The sequence below is a fragment of the Hesperophylax consimilis genome, chromosome 8 (assembly GCF_061612785.1).
Source record: "Hesperophylax consimilis isolate HC1 chromosome 8, BYU_Hcon_1.0, whole genome shotgun sequence".
Classification (NCBI taxonomy): Eukaryota; Metazoa; Arthropoda; class Insecta; order Trichoptera; family Limnephilidae; genus Hesperophylax; species Hesperophylax consimilis.
The window spans coordinates 14,850,834-14,872,629 of record NC_142843.1 but is presented as its reverse complement, the minus strand read 5'-3'; the positions used below and the strand labels follow the sequence as shown (position 1 = coordinate 14,872,629).

Here is a 21,796-nt window from a genome sequence, read left to right as displayed (position 1 = left end):
TAAAGATGTGATGAATTATCATTTTGATAATTTATCCGGTCACCATTACATCCTAATCAACCTTTCCTTATAGAATTTACATTATTAGAAATCTGTCTTATACCGAGGGACGAATCACATTTAGGAAAGTGAATTCTGATCAAAACCTTGTACTGTAGTACCGCCCAGCAAAAAATGGCTTTTCCTTTTCTAAACACGAAAGAACATAAATATATATATTATTAAAATAAATACCGGAAAGTCCAATTATGTCCAATTTTCCAACTATATCCTGTGTGTGCGAACCGTATCTAAATTTGGCTAATAAACAATAAACAGTGTTAATCTCAAGTGTAAGAGTATATATAAGTATAAGTTACATTTATCTTATATTAGGTCTAAACTAAAAACTTACCTTTTTAAGCTGTCGTACCCTTAAATTAAATATACCAATCCTAAGAGAAAGTCCAGTTATATTCAATTTTTCAATTAAGTCCTAAATCCTGTATCTAAATTTCGCCAATAAACAATTAGATAATGTTAATTAAGTTTTAATCTCAAGTGACCTACCAGGTAAGTATGGTATTGTATATTATCTCCATATATAATTAGTGATAACAAAGATAATGTAGAAATGTATTATATATTTGTACAGCGCCCTTGAGGTGATTTTGCACGGAAACGGCGCTATACATTATTATCATCCAAATATTATTATTATTCTAAAAAATAAATTTAAAAATAGTAAATTAAAAAACATATGTTTGTTCTACTTTCAAAATAAGATACACTGCTTATCTTTACAAATAAATTTACTTATTCTCTTTTCTCATTTTTTTCTGAATCGTTTTGATCAAATATGAGTTTTATTCGCTCCATCATTTCAGGTCGATATTACATTATCTCCAAACCCAAAGACTAATTAGTTTTCTTTGTAACTGTGTCAGAAACCCTTCTGAAATATTGTTTATCATACTAAAAGCCGGCAGCCTCCCTCTGGACCAGTCGGGACGTGCTTTTCAATCAACCTAAGTAATCAAACTGAAATACAAACGGCAGCAAATAAAACACCAGAGGAAATAAAACATTACTCGTGTGCAAACAATGTCGGCATTTATTTAACCAGCGTTTCCTCTCCTGTTCATAGGATTGGTGCAGATAACGCGTTATATTTGTTGGGCGATACCGATAAAAAGATAATTCAATCTTGTTGAATGTGGGAAAATAATCATGAATATTAACTGAAATTGATCGTTGTCAGATTCTCATGAAATTCAGCAAAGATATGGATGCCAAAATTGTGCCATTCTAGTACCAATTATTAGAATTACTCTCCTTTTCGCTGGTGATTCAGCATTTTCTTATTTAAAAATTGATAAAATAATAAAACTTCTCGTTTTGCTTATTTATGGTTATACATATTTATAGTTTATTTATTTATTTATATTATTCGTCCATACAGGCTTTTACGAAAAAGTGATATACACTTAAATGAATCAAAAGAGAAGATAGGTTACGGAGACAACGTGCGTGGTCTCACTGAACTAGGTCCAGTGGACAAACTTGTGATTTACTGCGTTTAATATGGAAATAAAGTCCGTAGGTCAGACAAGCTGTCACTGGATGCCACAAACACATCGCTCTAGGCTTTTTTTGTAAAAAAAAGCTTTCCTGTGCTTTAGGAATGTACACAAATCATCTTCGAGTCAACACCAAATCTGAGATTGTTTCCATTTCAAAACTTGCCTATGATTTAAATAAATACAATTATTCACAGTGCTTTTTGCTACACGAAAACGTTAAACGTCAAATAAAATAAAGTGAGACAGCAAACGCAGAAAAACATAACCATATGAAGGACAACCTAGTGACAGTACGTACGTCGTATTCTACTACAATGCTCGCTCGTTTGTCGTCGAGAAGTCGGGAAAAATCGGCCCACTGACGGGTGAGCATGTCCGCGGCGAGCAGTCTTGGCATGACGTCACACGATTTATCCGGTAGAAATTCATACAAAAATGATCTTCGCTCGCCTGTGACATCACGCTTGCCGTGGACATGCTCGCCCGTCAGTGGGCCGCAACTGGCGTCGCGAGGAATGCGCACAGAAACGAGGGGCAGTCATAATAATATCCATAGCCGTTTCACCCGTACACATGTTCTTTGAATGGCTATCTCTATTTAATGCGTTCCGTTCCATTAAGCTATGAATGATATAATTTGTGGCAATTTTATTCATTCACACATATTCGTTGTGGCTATTCTTTTCTTATGCATTTCGTTATTCGATTTCAATCTAGAAACAGGAACGTGCCATATTTTTTGTTCGATGAGTATGAACATAATGCGTCTTTGTCTTTATGGCACTGGATATACATAATAATTTAGTGGAACAGTAATCGTGGAGTAAAATTTGCCATTCAAATTATATGTTACCCACACAGAAGAATATTATTATCCTAACCTTAATTATTATTATTATTAGGTATGTTATTATAGCTTTTGTGTAACTGCGTTCTGTCTAGTTGAACAAATCTACAATTTCTGCAAAATTATTGCAAATTGTTTGGAATCTAGGGATAGGCGTATCTAAAACTCCTGATATTTTTGTTACAATTATAAATAACTTTCGATCGGGTACTTCTAATTGGTATGCAGAAAGTGATTGGGCTCATTAAATCAGGGCTGTCTATAATTTCAATAATATGTTTTTGATAATACTTCTGTACATATTTCAGGACCTTGGAACTTATTTTTCTAGGGTTTTGCTAAGATAGACAAATATATCATCTACCTTGTGTTACCTACAATTAGTTGAAATGGAAGCATTTTTAAATATGATCTTAAAAAAGAATCTTGACTGTAAAGTCAAGGAACCTGCTCTTAAGATCTGTTTACGAAATAATGCAATAACCAAGTATTGAAGACAAAAGCGATTCTTAAACTTTTGAAAATTTGAAACAGAAAAAGATAAGGTCACATCTAGGACAGGACCCTTGCCATACCGGGAAGAACTACCAACATTATCTTCATTTTCTCACCGCATATTTTTTTTGGTTGCTATCTTTATAGATGATCGCAAGATTCAACTCGAACTAAATGCAATCTAGACAGTGTCTTCGATAAATATATCTTATTTTTATTTTAATGTGCGACATCTATTGACTTTTTCTACAGGTCTAGGATAAATATTTTTATTTTTCTGGAATAATTTAATGAGAAAACCTCAAATTGTAATATTAAATATTGAAAAAAATATTAGAGATTCTTAAACGAAATTTTGAAACAGAAAAATATACGGTCACATCTAGGAATTGAACCCAGGACTCATGCTTTGCTGTAGTACCGCTCTACCAACGGAATATTTTCTTCAATAATTAAATATTACTATATTATTATATTTTAGTTACTATATGCCATAATCATTTTCATTGACTAACTAATCAAAAGGGAAACACATAATCAGTATTTTTCTCACGCAAACGGTATATATAATTTTTTCATAGAATAAAAAAATTCAATAATTTCCTGGGAAATTGCTAAAATCTGATATATCTGTCGCAGTGCATGTCAATGGTAACAACGAAAACAATAGTAACATTGTTTACTGTGACATAAAATCCCAGCGAAACAAACGTCAGACGTCAATTTTTACAGCAAAACTTTTAAACCTCGTGGCAAGAAAAATACTATGTAACTTCATTTTGGGAAAAATTCGGAAACATTGTGATACGATATGTGACAACTAATTGCTCATAGTACTAGTAAATTATAACCTTCGACTTATTTTTCTCTTTCTCGTTTTCTTCGCGACCTTTCGACTCACAACATTCTTTAATATCTGGAGAGATATTTTCCAACAACTGATATGGCACGGTAACAAAAAAATAAGAATAATGTTGGTGAATGTTTACAGGACACGGTTCGCATGATAAAAATAACAAAATCGCGTTCCCTCTTCCCCGCTTTTTTTATAATCCTCCATTATACTTATTACATCAGTTCCAGAACAACTATTTATATTCCCCAACCAATTTCAAACGACCCAAGTCTGGTATTTTTTTCTGAACTCAGATTTCTTTAGTAATTCATTCTGTCAAAGCAACTTGTTTCGAAATTACTTTTGCCATTATTATTAAAATTAATTTCTTACGTAAGCTCTGCCAGGAATTGACATTTATATTTTAGTGTGACAGTTATTTCGGCATTTCTAGGTTATACCAAACTTTACGATTTATATTTTCAGGACATAATTATAGTGATTACATTCTTTATATATATATATATTTTTTTTTAATTTTTTTTTTATTATTATTTATTATTTATTATATAAGTACATTTTTGTTTATTTGTTACATTATAAGATAAAATATTTCAGGACCCCTCTTCCATAGAAGCATTAGCTTGTGGCTGGAAGAGGAGTGTACATTGTTTTATTACAATAAGTAAGTAATTAAAAATAAAATGATTTTATACTTATTTAAATGAAGTGAGTTATTTTTCATGAAGTGAGTTATTCTTAAGATTAATTCAATTGGAAACATTTTTATTTTTTGTGAGTTTGTCTTTAAAATATTTTTTTACAGTGTTTATTATTTTGATGTTATCATTAATGTTTCTAATTTCTTCAGGTAGTCGATTGAAAAAAATTCTTGCCCGGTAAGTGTAATAATTTTGTATATATATGATGAGGATTTTTTTCTAGCCCTGTTTAGCCGTAAAATATACAGATATCGGCTTTGCAGGGTCTATTTAAATGATGAGTTGAAAGTAAAACGATTTTGAAAAATCGCTTAGTTATAATTTGTAGATGTTGATGATACCTGGAGAAAAATGAGTATGGCGGATTTAATGAAATTCTGTTAAAAACGTGATTGCAATCCATATCTTAGTAAAAATATTAGCCTATTCCAAATATATCGGTACACGCGTTCATGCAAGTGTCGTTTTCCTGATAAATATAATGACGAAATGTTACAATTTTATGAACAAGATATCGTACTAACATATTCGTGTTTTACCGACAGTTTGTTAGCAAATCTGTCAATTCATTCGTTAAAGGCCTGCAATCCCGTTTTTAACACGAATACAAATAATTTGACCAGATTTGTAAAAAGTTTGAGATATTTTATATCCGTAAGTTTTCTCAGTGTAAATATTCTTTGCAAGTGCGAAACGGCCAGATATTGGTTTGCCTAACACCACTTGTTTTAGCACTACAAGGTATATTTAATAATGACAGCTACGCGAGCGAAACCATTGTAAAAGTGTCATATTAATCATAATAATAATTCAGATTTTTTTAATAAGATTTTCACAAAACACAGCAGAAACCTTTGTCTGTAAAAACAATGGCTCGATGTCTGAGGTTCATAGGTTAACAGTGACGCCTTTTCATCACTAGCTTTGAAAAATTCGTGTATCTAACTGACAAAGAAAATGTGTATATATATATATATATATATATGACCGGTCGGTGGCCGAGTTGACATCGCGTTTGGGTCCCACCCAGGCGTAGTGTGTTCAATTCCTCGGCTGGTTAAGTCCTCCATCGCAACACAAGCAACATTTTCAGCTTACTGTGGTGGTAGTAGGAGATTTTCAAGTATTGTCAGATTATTCGTAACCCGGAAATGTTTGTCTTTCTTTAAAAAAAATACACACATTTATATATCTATTGTTTAAATTACATACATGTATACTTATAAATATACTTATATCTAAATCTCTTTGCTTTGGTTTATCACAGAAACAATAATAAGTCCTAGTAATTACGAGGAAAAGCTTCTAAAAGAGTTCAGACGCCAATTTCGTTACACCATGCACAAAGCAAAACAAACCCTTTCTGGTTGTTCCTTCATACTTATTATGAACCTGTCAGTTCTTGCGGAAGGTTTAATTATCTTAAACAGAAGTTACATAATGTACAAGTTGATTTCTATTAGAGATAGCATTTAAGGTTTTCAATGAAAATTGACGTAGAAAATTCGTGAATAATATGTACGCCTTCCTAAGAAAATTTTCGTCCAGCATTAGTCTTCAGTCCTTCTCCCCTTGTCCAAATCTCCTCATCAATTCTCTTAGTAAAGCTGAGCTCCTGGAATATTTATATGGCATGATGACACAGGTATGACAAGCCGGAGAAAATATGTCAACGAAAAATATATATGTTTTCCTTTACAGGCGCGCGCTAAGAATGGTAGAGCCTGTACAGAAATATGTATACATTTTATATTATGTTTACGGTGGCCACTATACAAAGATGATTGATTGCAAAACACCTTTCACCCCAAAACGTGCCTTGTGAAAGGTTTTATCGATGTGTTTGATTGTTGTAAAAGTTAAGTTGTTTTACTTTGCGAAAAATGTGCTTGGCCTTCAAATAAAAGCTATTGTGTGCCACTGTCGAATGTCAGACACTGCTTTACGGTTTTTGCTTTCGAACTTTTGGACATGTTGTTGGGTTAAAAATTGTTAAGTAGGTAGGCACTTATTATTAAATTGTATATAATATGTGGAACTCCATTTTTGAAATGTTTTGAATATTGTTTTGTGTAGGTACTTAGAGGTCCGAGTTCTAACAGGAACTTTTTACAATTGTCTTTAGTACTTCTTTTTGGGTTATTTTGAGCCAATATGGTCAATATATTTATCAAATACAATGTGTAACCGTTTTCGATGTTGCTAAAAGTTTGTGCATTTATTTATTGATTTATTCACTTTACTAATAGAACTGAAATTAAAATAAATAGATGAAAATTAACGTGAATTACTTTGGTGTGATATTTATGGGTGTTCATATACAAAATGAAAATACTGCTTGAATATTCTACCCGATAAAGTGTTGTTTTTATTTTCGTGGTGGGGTTTCGTGAATGCAAAGTACTGCTCGGGTGACTTCGTTGCGGCGCGCTGCGGGACGGTTTTTGACAGGCGATTGGTTCTCGATTTTATCATGCACGAATGGTTACCGTTTACCTACCCCCAGGCGGTATTCATAACCCGATACCTGAATATGAACTTAGAATATGGGGCATATCTGAAAGCCTCCGCCTTATAAGCGATTGAAGTTTTCATATTTTTATGTATTATGTCGGTGTTGTTTGTTTCTTAAAGGTTTTGAATTAATTAACCTCTAAGATCGTGTTACGAACAATGAGATATTAATTAAGTTACATAATTTCATGGAATTACGGTATATAATATATTATATCAATGGCGTGCGGTTCATAGTAACGGATTTCCATGTGTACCACACGGGGGACTAAAAAAAATACAACAATCAAACGCTTACCCCTTAAAACAAGTTCATCGAGAGTTTTTATGAAGAAATTTGAATTAAAGAAGAGGGGAGAAGCTCCTGAAGTTTACTAGAAGGGGGCATCAGACTTCTGCTAACATTCCTTGTGTACACTCGTTAAGTTGGGGGAGCCGCCAGTGGGTTAAAAGATGACTGCTCCAGATTGTCTTAGCGTAACTGACTGCAGGGTCAGGGTCTATCCACTCCCTTGAAAGGGAGAGTTATAAATAAATATATGTGCAGTTCAAAATAGCTACCACTAGTTAGTTAATACAAAATGAGAGCAAACAAAATCATGGAAAATAACTAAATAATATGAAAGAATCAGTTGGTAGTCATCAGTAATAATTGAATTTGAACTAAAAACATTTAAAAACATATAACTAGAGAAAATATTATCAGCTATATATAGCAGTTTCATAATATAAGAAATAAAAGTAAATCACAAGCAATAAAAATAATTGAATCGTAAAACAAGAAAAACCGAGTAGTGTCAGAAACAGTACATTTGGCACCTGAAACGAAATATGAATTTTTTACTCTAAAAAGCAACTTAATAAGCAACTTGAACATGTTTTTGTGCTACAATAAGCAGTTTTTAATATGCATGAATATAAACTTCACTTTTTGTTTCCGAGAACATCCACCTCTTTCTTGTTGAATCTCAAACATTTACACACACGGAATTACTTAAACTGAAATCGTTTTGGCACGCAAAAAATATTCGCGTTGTTTTCTGTTTTACATACTGTTAGAATCTATATATACGATTACATCCTAATACTATTACAGTCTAATACTATTATTCTTGGATTTTTTGTTTATATTACAAGAGTCACCTTAATTCTTATAGTGCGCAAGTCAAAATTTGTCGACTTTACAAAGAAGGTAAAAACTGATCAATCTTAATGACATTACTTAAATTAACATGCATTAATATATATTAATAATACAATTTACCGCACGCCACTGAGACTTAGAAGTATGCTCAGAAATAAACTCAAGACATTTCTGAAATTAGGTAGAATCTTAAATTTTGATTATGAAGGTAGTAAATTCGAAACGTTTAGGCACGGGATAATTCTCCATTACCACCGAGACGATAATGCGAGCAGACTCAACTAATTAGTCTTTAGTCTGGAATAAAGCGGATCATAAAGGAGGTCTTTAATCGGCTTAGAATTCTTCTAAGGGCCCTATTAATGCGGAGAAATGTAATTTAAAATGTAATTTGTGGAATTTTTGGTAAGCGAAGAACATACAGAGTAGATAATTTCACATGGCGTATCCTTGGGGAAATCAAGCATGGCGATTTTACTTCCATTTCTTCGTTTTCCTTTACCAACATTAGCTTATAAATGAGAGTAAAAACATCGAAAGAAATTACAGAAAAAAGTGTAAATGAGACGAAGAATGCGTTATAACAATAATTAGTTTGTTTGCACGAATTTTTTTTGCGTTTTATATGAAAATTTTGCAAAATAATAAAGATTCTAAAAAAATGAATATAATATTCGCGAATAAGACATTTAATTTTGACACCATATTATATTAGACACTACGCTATGCGTAAAATGATTATATGTTTAATTTTGAAACTATATTATATTAGACACTATGCTATGCGTAAAATTTTAAATTACCATTGTAACCATTTTTTCGTAGATTCATTTAAAAGTACCCAGGTGAGTTGGTGTATAGATTTTAGTGAGTAAACCATAAAGATATTATCCATATTTTCAAATTTATTCAAGAAACTGTACCTACCAACACAATGTATTGGTATTCGTATACAATATATTTGGCTTGGCTGGTACAATGCATCCCCACAAAAAAATTTCTCAAATTAATTAAATCAACGTTATGTTCCCTTTAGACCAAGGCTGCCCAACCTCAGGCCCGCGGGCCACGATGTGGCCCGCGAACGAATTATAAGTGGCCCGCGTGAACCATTTTCAAAAAACCCGCCAATCCGCCAATTTGAAAAAGTGTCGCGGGACCGCGGTAAAACAAACAATGCAGCTTGCGCGCGGTCACCAGTGTTGCCAACGAAGGCGATTTATCGCTATTTAGGCTACTCAGAACGAGAATCAGCGACGAAAAAATCTAACCTGTTGAACTTACTATGTTTTTGGGTAGGGTTAGGTGTAGGTAGGGTGGTTTGGGTTTTGGGTGGAAGTTCCGTAACAACCCCCCACCCATGGATTTCCAATATTTTGTGAGGAGCACTCAATTAAATTTTTTTTTTGTTGGGAATTATGTTTTATAGAAAAATTCTCTAACAACCCCCCCCCTCCATGGAAATAGGAACCGTTAGATATTCAGTGGCCCGCCAGTGATTCAAAATCGTCAATTTCGCCCAACTGTTAAAAAGGTTTGGCAGCCTTGCTTTAGACTGTAAATATCAACTAAACTAATAAGTTGATCTACAGTTACTTGATGTTACTAACTAAATAACAGGAGTAAGCAGAGAGCAAACATCTCGGTCTTGACACACACTACTTGCCTCATTCACATTCACTTCTATTATTCTGACTCTTTACATGGACCGACTTAAGTATCTGATTCACTTGATAGTCCCATGTCTTCCTCGGGGGTCTCCAACTTCTTTTACCACTCATACTTGCTTCATATATTCTCTTTACACTCCTTTCTTCGTTCATTCGCTCTACATGCCCAAACCATCTAAGCGTCCCTTTCATAATCTTACTCACTACGCTTACATCAGCCTTTCATTCTTTGCTGATTTCCACATTTCTCACACGATCATACATGGTTTTACCGTACATAACTAATTTCTTCAGCATTCATTCTTGACGTAAGCAGTAATAAATCAGTGGCAGATTGATTCTCGGTAAGAAAATCATTAGGTATAATCACGAAAGAACTAAAAACTAGAGAAAAAAACAAATTGATCTAAGAGATATTTCTACCTAAAAACCCCTCCTTCTATCTATATTATTAGATTGAATGAATTGAAAGTTAACTTCGGGGAATTGACGTGAAAATAAATTCCTAACTTGCTCGATTTTTTTTCTCTTCCCTCTTCGAATATTTGTTTCTCAAACTTGAACAGTTAAGGGTCGATTTACGAGAAACATACGCTTTTTAGATTCTCTACAATATATTTCAGTTTGATCCCCGTCAAAAGTTTAGATTAGAAAGCGGTAATACGTGTCTGAATACTGAAAAACAGATTTGAATGATGTCAGATTCTGGAGTGAATAGATAATAAAAAGTTGGCAATAGATACATCACTTGTCTTGTATGTAATAGATAATAAATACATAAATCTTGTTCCATTATTCAACGATTTAACCAGTGGCAGCTCGTGACTTTTGGGTTTAATAGAGTGCTAATATTAGAAAAATGGCATTATTGATGATGTTGTAGCTGAAAACGATTTTTGATTTTTTGTATGAAGATTTTCAGGAAATTTCAGTTTGGCCGAAAAATACGAATTTTCAAAAACAAATATATTTTTTGTAATATTAGCGCTCTAGTACACCTAAAAGTCAAGAGCCGCCACTAGATTTAACAAGATAATAATAGGTGTTTTTCACCATACTAAAACCAAACATAAATATGACATGGCTTTCGCTTTTAACGACTTCCGTAGTAGACCCTAAAGCTCGTAGTCGAACGCAGTTATCGATTTGTGAATTGGGGATGCTATATGCTATAGTCCAATTGGTTTTGGGCAGTTAGAACTCTTGTACTGTATTCCAAAATAAATAACGCTATGTGGAATTTTTAAGGAATATGGACAATTTTAAATCCATGAATCATATACATTTTTAATGGGACATTTACATTAAATTACCAGCTAAAGTCTTCAAGACTCGTTCCTCATTTTTTGTAAATATTTTTATTTGGCTTTAAAATTCAAAATGGAATTTATTCTGAATTTTAATTCAAATGATTGATTGAATAAAGAGATTTACCTGAATAAGGTCTCCATGCGCCCCTCCTCCGGCGGTAAGGGTGATGTGGCAGATGAAGGGCAGGCGGTCCTCCTTGGGCCGGTGCAGTTCTAGGTCGTAGGTCCTTCCCAGGTCTCCGTAGTAGGTGCGGTTACAGGCTGGAACAAAACAAAAGGTCATATCGTAAACCGTAATATCGCAATAAAATTCAATGGACCACGCTGCCACTTGTTCTGTGTTTTTATCTCCGGGGAAGTCCATAATGTGACATTTTCCAATTGCGTTTTTTTTTAAACATTTCAGAAGGTATTGATCACATTTATGTTACGTAAAAATGTTTTATTTATTTTATTTGCGGGAAATTAATAGTTACATTAAACAATATTAAAGCTCTCATAATATTTTGTAAAAACAATTTCGGATTGAATATTATTAGACAATTAAAAACAAACTTAAAAATAACTAATTGTAGACAAGATGTAAAAGTAGGCTTAGCAACAATTCATTTACACAAAACAAAAACACATCTCTCGTAAACAACAATCGAAGGTATTCGCATCAGAAAATATTATACTGTAATTTCAATACAGACAATTTTATTTGCATAAAATTGTAAAATGAGTGTCTCAGTACGGGTAAGCATCCAGTGAGGCTCTCGTTACCATATAATATATATTTTTAAATGCTTCTGATGAATATTGTTGTGCTCCCACAAACAGTTCTTCAACTCGTCGTGGAAGGATATTTTGAATAATAGGTTATTGTGTTAAATCAGGGATTTATTAATACTTCGCGTATTACAATGGTGACTCGATAGTCGACCTAACTAGAAGTTGGCTAAATGGGATCTGAAACATTAAGTTTGTGTGGGAGCATTCTAACTGGTCCAGGCGACTACTGGCTACTAGCTGCCATCTTGCGGACTTACACGCAAGCTCTATGCACTGCCCTCTATGAGTGCATCTGTGATGCTCTTACTTCCCAACAAATATATAAAAAATAAATAAAAACCTTGATAACCAAGGATTTCGTTCACAATTCGTTTTACATTGAATACGACACAGGAAAACCAATAGCGCGCAGAGTGTGAAGCACAACACAATTCAACATAGCACCCTTAAACTAAGTATTATCTATTCGTAATTCTATTTTTGGTATTACTTATTATAATAATTTAATGTGCTTTCTGTTGTTAATTACGCTCTGAACAAAATAACATTATTCGTTTCACTCACTAAAACCCAGCGCGATTTAAAATACTTGTATCAAATTATTAAGAAATAAATTCATTTATCTTTATTACAAAGAGACCCTTATTTTATAGATAGGAAAGCGGAAGCAGATATTATTGCTCTGATAAGGTAAGGTGCCTTAGGCTCCAGGCTACCCAAATTAGAATCTTAAGAAATGGTGCATGGAGAAAATCTACCGGAATAAAATATTGCTAATTTATTACAAATCTCTTCAAATTATTCGTATTCCTGTTAAAAACGGGACTGCAGGCCTTTTATTAATGAATTCACAGACTTTCAAATAAACCACCAGTAAAACACGAATGTGATTTAGCGACTTGGAACACGTGTTCATAAAAATACTAACGTCGCGCTTCTTAATTACATAATAACAGTGTTCCGATATATTGTGAAAGTACTGATGGGTTATTGGGAAATGGCATGATGTCACCTTTTTAACAAGATTTTAATAAATCAGCAGTACTCATTTTTCTCCGCGTAAGGTTGATATTTCGTCAGTTGGCATCATAATGATTGCATAAAATAAAGAGGAAAGGTGTTTATTTCGTGTTGCTGTAAAAAACAATCATTTGAAAAAGATTTATATGGTGTTTTGCAAGAGGAGAGGGAGGCACCAAATCATTGATATTATATGGTTACTGGTCCTCCTGCTCCTGAAAATTGACATATAACCTAACCTAACCTAACCTAACCAAACCTAATTTAACCTAGTTTTTATCACTTTTCATGACTGTCACTTGAGAGCATGTTAAAGTGTGTTCAGTTACCACTGTCCTTAGTTGCCCGGTTGCCGGTCAATCAATAGGTCACGTAAATCGACCAAACATGGCCACTGCCTATACGTATTAAGAAAGGGCAAGCGAAACTTCAATACATCTTGTAGGGTTCATATAAAATATATTTTTTTAATTTTCACTCAGCCATTGACGCGTTATGAAAAAAAAACAGGCTGCAACGCTCTCTGCGCTCCGCAGACCGACTGCTCGCCGACTGACAGGAAACTACAAAAATCCGGTCTACTCACAGTGCTCACCGATTATCGCTAGTGGAACACGATTTGACAAGATATTAGAACGCACTAGCGTACTCTTTTTCACTATTTTTTTTCATTTCTGAGCTTCCCTAGCGCATAATTACAAACCACCTTTATAAGTTATTCATCGAATGCAGATTTCTGTTTGCGTGTTCTACCTGAGGCACCTTGCTGCCGTGTTAATTGCTAATTGAATAATACGTACACCCTAATTGTAGTTTCTACTAATTGCCAAATAAACACTAACCTAGCGCCACGCGTGAACTTTAGCAATTCAACAACTACAAATAGTTTCAGAATAATAAACGTACATAATCTAGGTTCCGGACCTAGAACAAGGGATTGATTTGGTCAATGGTTCGGCAAATACCGGATATTTGATGATGTAAGAACCTTTTCGAGAACTGACCGCGTTTCCAAAATCCTGAATTATTCAGTATTATTTGAGGAAGCTCACTTTCAGAGAAGAAAAAGAAACATGTATACTGAGCAAATTGAGTAAAAACGTTACTTATTATTTGATTTTTAACATCTACGTGTCACTGAGCAATATACACGTTTATAATAATAACTAAGTAGAAATACCCAATCATATTTCTGTGTTCCTGGTATTTTTTTCGTATCCTCGGCAGGTTCACGATAATTTATAAATTATATTAAAACGTTCACTGTGTTCGTATACGCTAATCACCAAAACCGTCCAACCGTTTTCAATGAAAGTTTGTCAATGTGTATTGGTTCCAGCTTAAAATAGAGGATAGTTTTGGACTTGATAGGTGGCGCTGTGTCAAAACCTAAAAAAAAATTCAGTTCTTTTCAAAAAGATTTTTCACCTAAAAATAAATACAACCTCTAATTTTAACTCCCCTACATAGAAGGCGATCTGTGGCAGGATAACGTCTTATATTATAAAATGTATTCCAAATGGTTGAGTTAAATTCTAACTGGTGTCTAATGTTTATTTATAAAAATTCATCCTCCGTATCTTTGTGCTCACAAAACTCGAAAAGTAGTCGATTGATTTAATTACATAGAGAACAGAAAACTTTTAATCAAAAATCAGTTCGGCTTTCGATCGGGGAGAGGTACGGACGACGCCATAGCACAACTCACAGAACATATTTCTAATAATATAGATCGTGGAAAGAAAAACTTCACAATATTCTTAGACCTAGCCAAGGCTTTTGACACAATTTCTCATAAAATACTCCTCAAAAGACTACAAAATATTGGAATTGTAGGTATGCCATACGAATGGCTAAAGAGTTACCTAGAAGGTAGAAGCCAGCAACTCAAAACTGGTAAAACTTTGAGTGACTCACTAGGCACTAACTTTGGTGTACCACAAGGAAGAACACTGGGACCCCTTCTATTTATAATCTATATCAATGAGTTGTGCGAACTACCGATCGGTGGAAAAATTATTACATTCGCAGACGATACGGTAGCTATCTTTGAAGGAGATGACTGGACTGGACAGAAACTTGCTGAAAGTGGAATTAATGTGATAAAACAATGGCTCAAAAAAATCTACTAACACTGAACACTTCTAAAACCAAATACATGAGATTCAGCTCAACTATAAAGGGACAACCGAGTACAACACACATAATAAAAACACACAATCATGACTGTAACTCCTATAATACTGAACCTAATTGCAATTGTGAAGATCTTGAATGTGCGAAAAACATCAAGTACCTAGGTGTTATAATAGACAATCATCTTAAGTGGAATTATCACATTGACAATCTTACAACTAGGGTAAGAAAACTGACTCATATTTTCTTTGCAGTGCGAAACATAATTAGAAAAGTAGATCTAAAAAAAATATATTTCGGACTGTACAACCCCCTCTTAATGTATTGTTGGCTGGGGAGCATCAGGAAGATCAATTCAAGATCCGCTTATGAAGGCCCAGAAATCAATAATTAAAGTCATAATGCGCAAACCATATAGGTTCTCTAGTGATAAGCTCTTTAAACAATTTAATGTACTTGATGTTCGTCAAAACTATATAAAAAAGGTTAATATCCATGTACATAAAAATCTAGACAATATTAATAAAATTGACCATAAACATATCACAAGAAGCCACACCAGAAATGATCTTATGATCCGTACGAGCAATACGGCAAAGTATCAAAAGACACACACATACTTGAGACCTAAACTGTACAACAAAATCCCCCCTGAATTAAACATAAAAACTTGTGATATTTCCTACAAAGACCCAATAATAACTAAATGGTTGATTGGACTGGGTAGAGGAGAATCTGAAAAAATGTTAAAAAACGTCACATAATAAATAGACATAGTACCTATAGACATAAACTAATCACACACCATATATATCTTCCATTATTCTAATTATTGCGCATACACAATTGAAACATGCACAACAGCTCAAGTTCGATTCTATCATAAGATTGTAACGATTAAACATCACAAATTAAAACATTAATGAGAATCTAAAAAATACTCGATTATTTTAAAGGCTAAGATGTATTCTACTCGCAGTATTTAATTAAAGCATCTGAAACATTTCTAGGTGACCAAATTTTCAAACCAAAAACACATGATTTTGCATTACTACGTATTGCATCGCCTTAACACAATATTCCCCATAACATTTCTGTACTCCTGGTATTTTATTCCGACAGGTTCACGTTTTGACGTTTATTATTTATGTCTAGCGCCTAAAATTCAAATGGATGTTATAATTCTAATTTTGAAAAGACAATCAAAATAATTTTCACTTATAATACTAAAGATGTGCTTTATTGCTCAAATTTTGAAAATGACACGTAAATTCAACAGACACACAACTGAAGTAAGGATTGTCTGATTGATGGTTTTGCATCTATAAAGTAGCAAAATAACTTTTTGTATGATATTTTCAACATTAGAGATAGAAAATGATTCATTGCGTTTCTCGCTGATCAAATTTTGTTAGCTTTTTAGATTTAAACAACAACCCGGTGTTGACACACTGTGATGTTTTGGACACTCACATAAAATAAACGAAACGAACGTGCTCAAAAAAAAAATTTGTTTAGACAACGACGGGAGATTTATTGACAGACAGGCCTTAAGTGAACACATTCCACAGGAAGGGATAAAATACAGACAGTCGAGTTTTGAACTTGGGTGCATTGACAGCCCCGAGAAAGGGATACAAATCAGAAGTGTTGTTTGAAGTTACAGTTAATTATTGAATTCAAATGGTATTAGAGAATATTGCGGAATATTGAATTAAAGTGAAAGATTATTGATCCGGTGTTTGTGTGAAGTGAAAGTGGTTCGACTCAGTGGGAAAACAATTAATAATAATGACAATAATAATAATTGGATAATTTGTAGAGCGCCGTTTTGTAAAAACCCACCTCAGGGGCGCCAGGTGTTGTGCAATCGCGATTGTGTTATAAAGTTGTGTTGATTTAAACGTGATTTCGTATACAGTTCGAACTAGATTGCTTGTCTTAAAAACATGAAAATAATAAAAATAATGATTGCGTTTTTAAAATAGAGTGAATGTACTTAAAGGCAGGAAGTGTTTAATCGGGCTAAGTTATTGATTTGGCGAGATGGCATTCTATCCACGGAGACCGAAAACCAGAGAATCAAATAGATTATTAACTGTGGGTTCGAATCCTAACAGATTAGGGAGGTACAATTTTATTTACAGGAATATTTAATTACCCTTTTATAAGCGTAGGGAGGAGGTCGAAAATTAAAGTGATTTAGCTATATAGTGTAACCAGGTAAGTTTCACACGAGGATTTGGAGGTGACTAACAGGGTGAGTTTTTTTATATTATTTATTAAATTTCAGAGGACCCTTTTAATAATAGGATACAACCGAGGTACAGGAACCGAGTTTGCAACGCCTGCAACCCAAATAATCTTCCCATAAGAAGGGATATGCTAGACGCATTGTCAATCAGCTGTGAGCGAGAGACGAGTCAACGACCTTTTCATATATAGGACAAGACGCAGGTACAGTCAGTCAAAGGGGGAAGTTTTGCTAGCGTATGCCGTCCCAAATTGAAAGCGATCGGATGCAACCAGACGGAACAAAATGAAAACTTTTCTTCTGTTATTTGACTTTCTAATTTAATACTTTTCATCTATTGTTTGACTTTCTAAGTTACGAGTTGGGATGCACAAAAACAAATCTAAAGTCAAAAGAGGGAGATGGTAATCTCCGAAATAAAACTACCAACCGAACAACTTTTCTCAACAGGTATCTTTCGAGAGGTAGGCAGCCTCTTTAAATTAAATGCAAAACATCAAACCAATTATCCGTTTATACCTTACCTGAGAGGATAGGTATTCAGTAGGAGTTACCCATACCTAATACACGAGGATGCTAGTAACCTCATAAAATAATTACTAGAACCGAATTTTAAAATACAGACAGTCCTCATCCTAAATTTGGCATTTCGAGTAGACCTTACATATATCTCACATGATAATTGGCTGAATGGGTAGGCACACAACCTATCGTTAATAAGCAGGCAAAATGTCGACAAGATCGTCGTGTGTTACCTATGTATTGACCTAGAAAGGGATGTAAATCCCCGACGGCGTGGGAGTTACAACGTTTTCTGGAGGTGGCACGTAACTTAGGACCTTGCGTGTCACATTCTCGCGACTAGATTCGTGACAAGGGATGTCATGGTTTTCCCCTTCTACACTCAGTAAAGTAGATTTTCCTGGAGGTGTTTGAGATTGGGGCAATTCTGAAATTGGTGATGAGACCTGGTTTTCTTTATTCTGGCGTGAAGGTTGCCGATTTGGAACAAGGGGAGACCCGGCCGGTTGTGATATCCAGACACGCAGATATCGATCGCCTTGCTCAAATTATCATCCATCAGTTTTGTTTGGTAAGAGGAGGAGTCAATCTTAGCTTGAAAAAAAATCATTTCCTTTCCTCTCCTTCCCCTCCCAAAATATATACATGGATGGCGCCGACAACTAACACCATAAATTTATCGTATGTATATCACATATATAAAATCTAACACTTTATTATACTCACATAACCCTACGATAGATAGAATCGCGTAGCTAGTTGGGGGAGCAGGCGACTTAGAAGATAAGGTTTGTGAAATGGTTTTAAAACACAGCGGTAATGGATTCAACTCACTCTATCTCAAAAGAACCGAGGGATACCACACATACATACATAACTAGGATTCTAAACCGAGAAACAAAAAAACCAACACAACGTTCGGTGAAGCCTTTTTATACTTACCCGTCACGTGAAATGAGTACGTTCAAGGTCGTACGTCACGTAGACAATCTAGGATGTACACACTTGAAGGGGTGTGTAATAAATAGAGGAGCAAAGGCTTATAAAGACCACAGGGAGGATATTCCTACCCCGGATATACATAACCAAAGCCTTATGGAAAAGTTTCCTATGGGACTTACAGAAAATTTATCGTAGAAAGAAGAGAAGGAAAAGTTTGAAGTAGAAAGGTCAGATCATTACAACACCAATGTGTACAATGTTAAATTTTAATTCTCACTGAAACTATCCGAATATATAATTTATAATCATAACATTTTTTTCCTTATTTTTATTTTCTTTATTTTTTATTGTAACATAAGGAATATAGATACATGAATATTTAACAATATTACATTTTAGATCATCATTGGTTTTGTATACCTTATCAGAAAAAGAATTGTTCATTCAACATTTCTCAACATTGTTCCTAAAGTTGAGCAATGAGACAAAACAAATATTCACGAACGGAAGCATCAAGCTGAAGTCATTCTCTTTGAAATGTAAATTTGCTTAACAGATAGTTAAGTTAAGTGTTATCATTTTGTTTTAAAGTGCATATTTCTAAAGGATTGACATGGTAAACAAATAACAATGTTTTTATTTGAATTTTAAAACGTAAATCACAAAACAAATTCAACGACTTCTAGTAATTTTTAGTAAACTCAGAAAATATATTTTTATTCTATGGTTGTGATGTCAACAAAGAAACAAAATTATTTCGGAAACATTCTAAGTTAAAAGCTTTATTACAAAGCTTATTTAAACCCAGTGGAAGTAAAGTAAATGTATGTTTTACAGAGAAGGGAGTAACTTTATTACGGGAAATGATGTTACTGTTTCAAGGAAAAAAATTGCCTTTCTGAGTAGGTATTAGATAAACATGTTTTCGTCTAAAGCTTTCAATTTTCCGAAAAAAATTTAAAATATGCACTCCCAATCACAACAGATACCTTAATGCTCTGGTTTCGGATACAATGAAATCTGTGTAACATATGTAACCGATTTAACCTAGTTTTTGTTTCAACACTTTTCATAACTTTTTATAGGTGTGTGGAATTGTGATTTTGATGAGTTATCCGGTCATCGAAATCTATATATGTCAATAAAATATTTCAAATACAAAATACGTTCATAAAAATGTATATTCGGGTGGGTACTAAGAAAACTAACGACGATAAATCCACTTTTGCATAAACAGGTTTTTGAATTATTATTTTTTTAATGACAAACTAATGTTTATAAGACATGGTTTCTTATGCATGGCACAAAGGATACCAAATTAATATAAACAATAATTAGTCGCCTGAAATATTCATACATTGTTGATTGAAGTACTAGTACATATAGAATCATTTGGCGTGTTGGAAATAAGCCGACGTAGGTCAGTGGTCCAGAGCACCTGGCCGGACATTAGAAAGTGCGGGTTCAATTCCCGTCAGCGGCATCTCAGCGGCTTACTCGGGAGCATAGACATATGAATATTAGTAGACCTGCCCTAAGTGATTAAAAGCGTATTATTCCCCACTCCCCATACCGGTTCCATTGGAGCCGGCTGGGCTCGCGTATGGCTTCCCGTGACTCTTGAGAATGTGACGTCATCATTCTTGTTCGAACTAGCGTCGAGCTATGGTCGACGCATTTTATGAAATAACACAGCAAAATAGTGGCTTGTGATATGAAAACGTGTAAAAATAGATGTTAAAAAGAGAATAAACCCAATTGTCGTATTACATTCCATATGTAAGCATCATTTTAAGCTTATTCACATCGTATAATATGAATCAGTTGTAGAAACATATACTATTACATCGAGATACATCTGGTCGAATGTAGCGATTCTCAAGTGTGCGCATCGTTGTTACTGGGAAGTAAATTATGAACACTTATAAAAGTGTCTTAACTAAATACGTTAACAAAATATTCGACTCTGAAAATAGAAGAATTTTTTTTTTACGAATTTGGACTTCGCAAATTTGTTCATAACGTGGCGAGTAATTTGCGCTCCCATGTAAAAATGTCTATTCATTCAAAAGCAGATTTTACTTTTAAGAACTAAATGGTGATATTAAAATGCGAGATGCCTATATACTGTCAGATTGATTTATTGACGAATCACAGTCAGCTTTACCCCCTTCGTTCTTCAACAGTTGATTTTACCCCTCACCTTTAATTTCTAGTCTATATATTCTTATGTCTGTGCTCGGGAGATATTTTCAATTTGTATGGATATTTCAGGCGACTAATTATTGCTTGAAATAATTAATTAATTTGAATTATGAAAAATTTAAAGGCATTATTGTTGTAATTTTTTTAATGCGAAAAAATAGTATTATTGAGCCAGAAATTATCGAGGAAAGTGTACGAGAAATTAAATAAAGTAGCTACGTCTGAAATTGATTTACAAATCCATTTACAAGTCCCACGGTTGAATTTAGCAGCCACCTCTGATATGGAGCCCGAAAAATACTTTTAAAAAATCCCTTGAAACGGCCGGACCGTTTGATGTTACTTAACAAATGGATTTCTATCTTTAAGAGTGTATATGTATTTTAAATGAATAAATCTATATTATAAATCTATATAATGTGCCATATTTACTACGAATATTGGTAATAGATATACAAATCGCTTGGCAAACGGAGTCAAGAAACGCTCGATTTTAGCGCAAAAGTGTTTTTTTTATTTATTTTTCCGAATAACTTTATTGAGTAAAACCTCAGATCGAAAGCTCTAATGCCAAGGAAATTGTCTCCAAAGTTAGCATTTATTTGAATGTAAATACAACACGATTTTTGTTCAATAGTTCCAATATATATATATGAGTAACGTACAAGAGACCCAACTGCTCCTATCCCATCTGGAGGCATCTCAAATCGCGGTATGTTGTGCGGCTGAAGGTAGTGGGGAGGGGAAGGAATAAAGAAGGGATATCGAAGAAAAATATAGGGACGTACCTGTCTATTAAGATCTGCTCACGAAACACGGTAAAAGCCAATTTTCGATCCTGAAT

General features: G+C 33.9%; 1 protein-coding gene across 1 annotated transcript in view; it reads right to left on the bottom strand.

Annotated features, from left to right (window-relative positions):
* The window catches only part of LOC149421596 (uncharacterized), a 228,157-nt gene that overhangs the window by 34,278 nt on the left and 172,083 nt on the right, over positions 1-21,796 (bottom strand). The window contains exon 3 of the mRNA XM_089634449.1: positions 11,224-11,360. Within this exon, the coding sequence (XP_089490575.1) occupies positions 11,224-11,360 (137 nt within the window). The remainder of the gene's footprint in view (positions 1-11,223; positions 11,361-21,796) is intronic.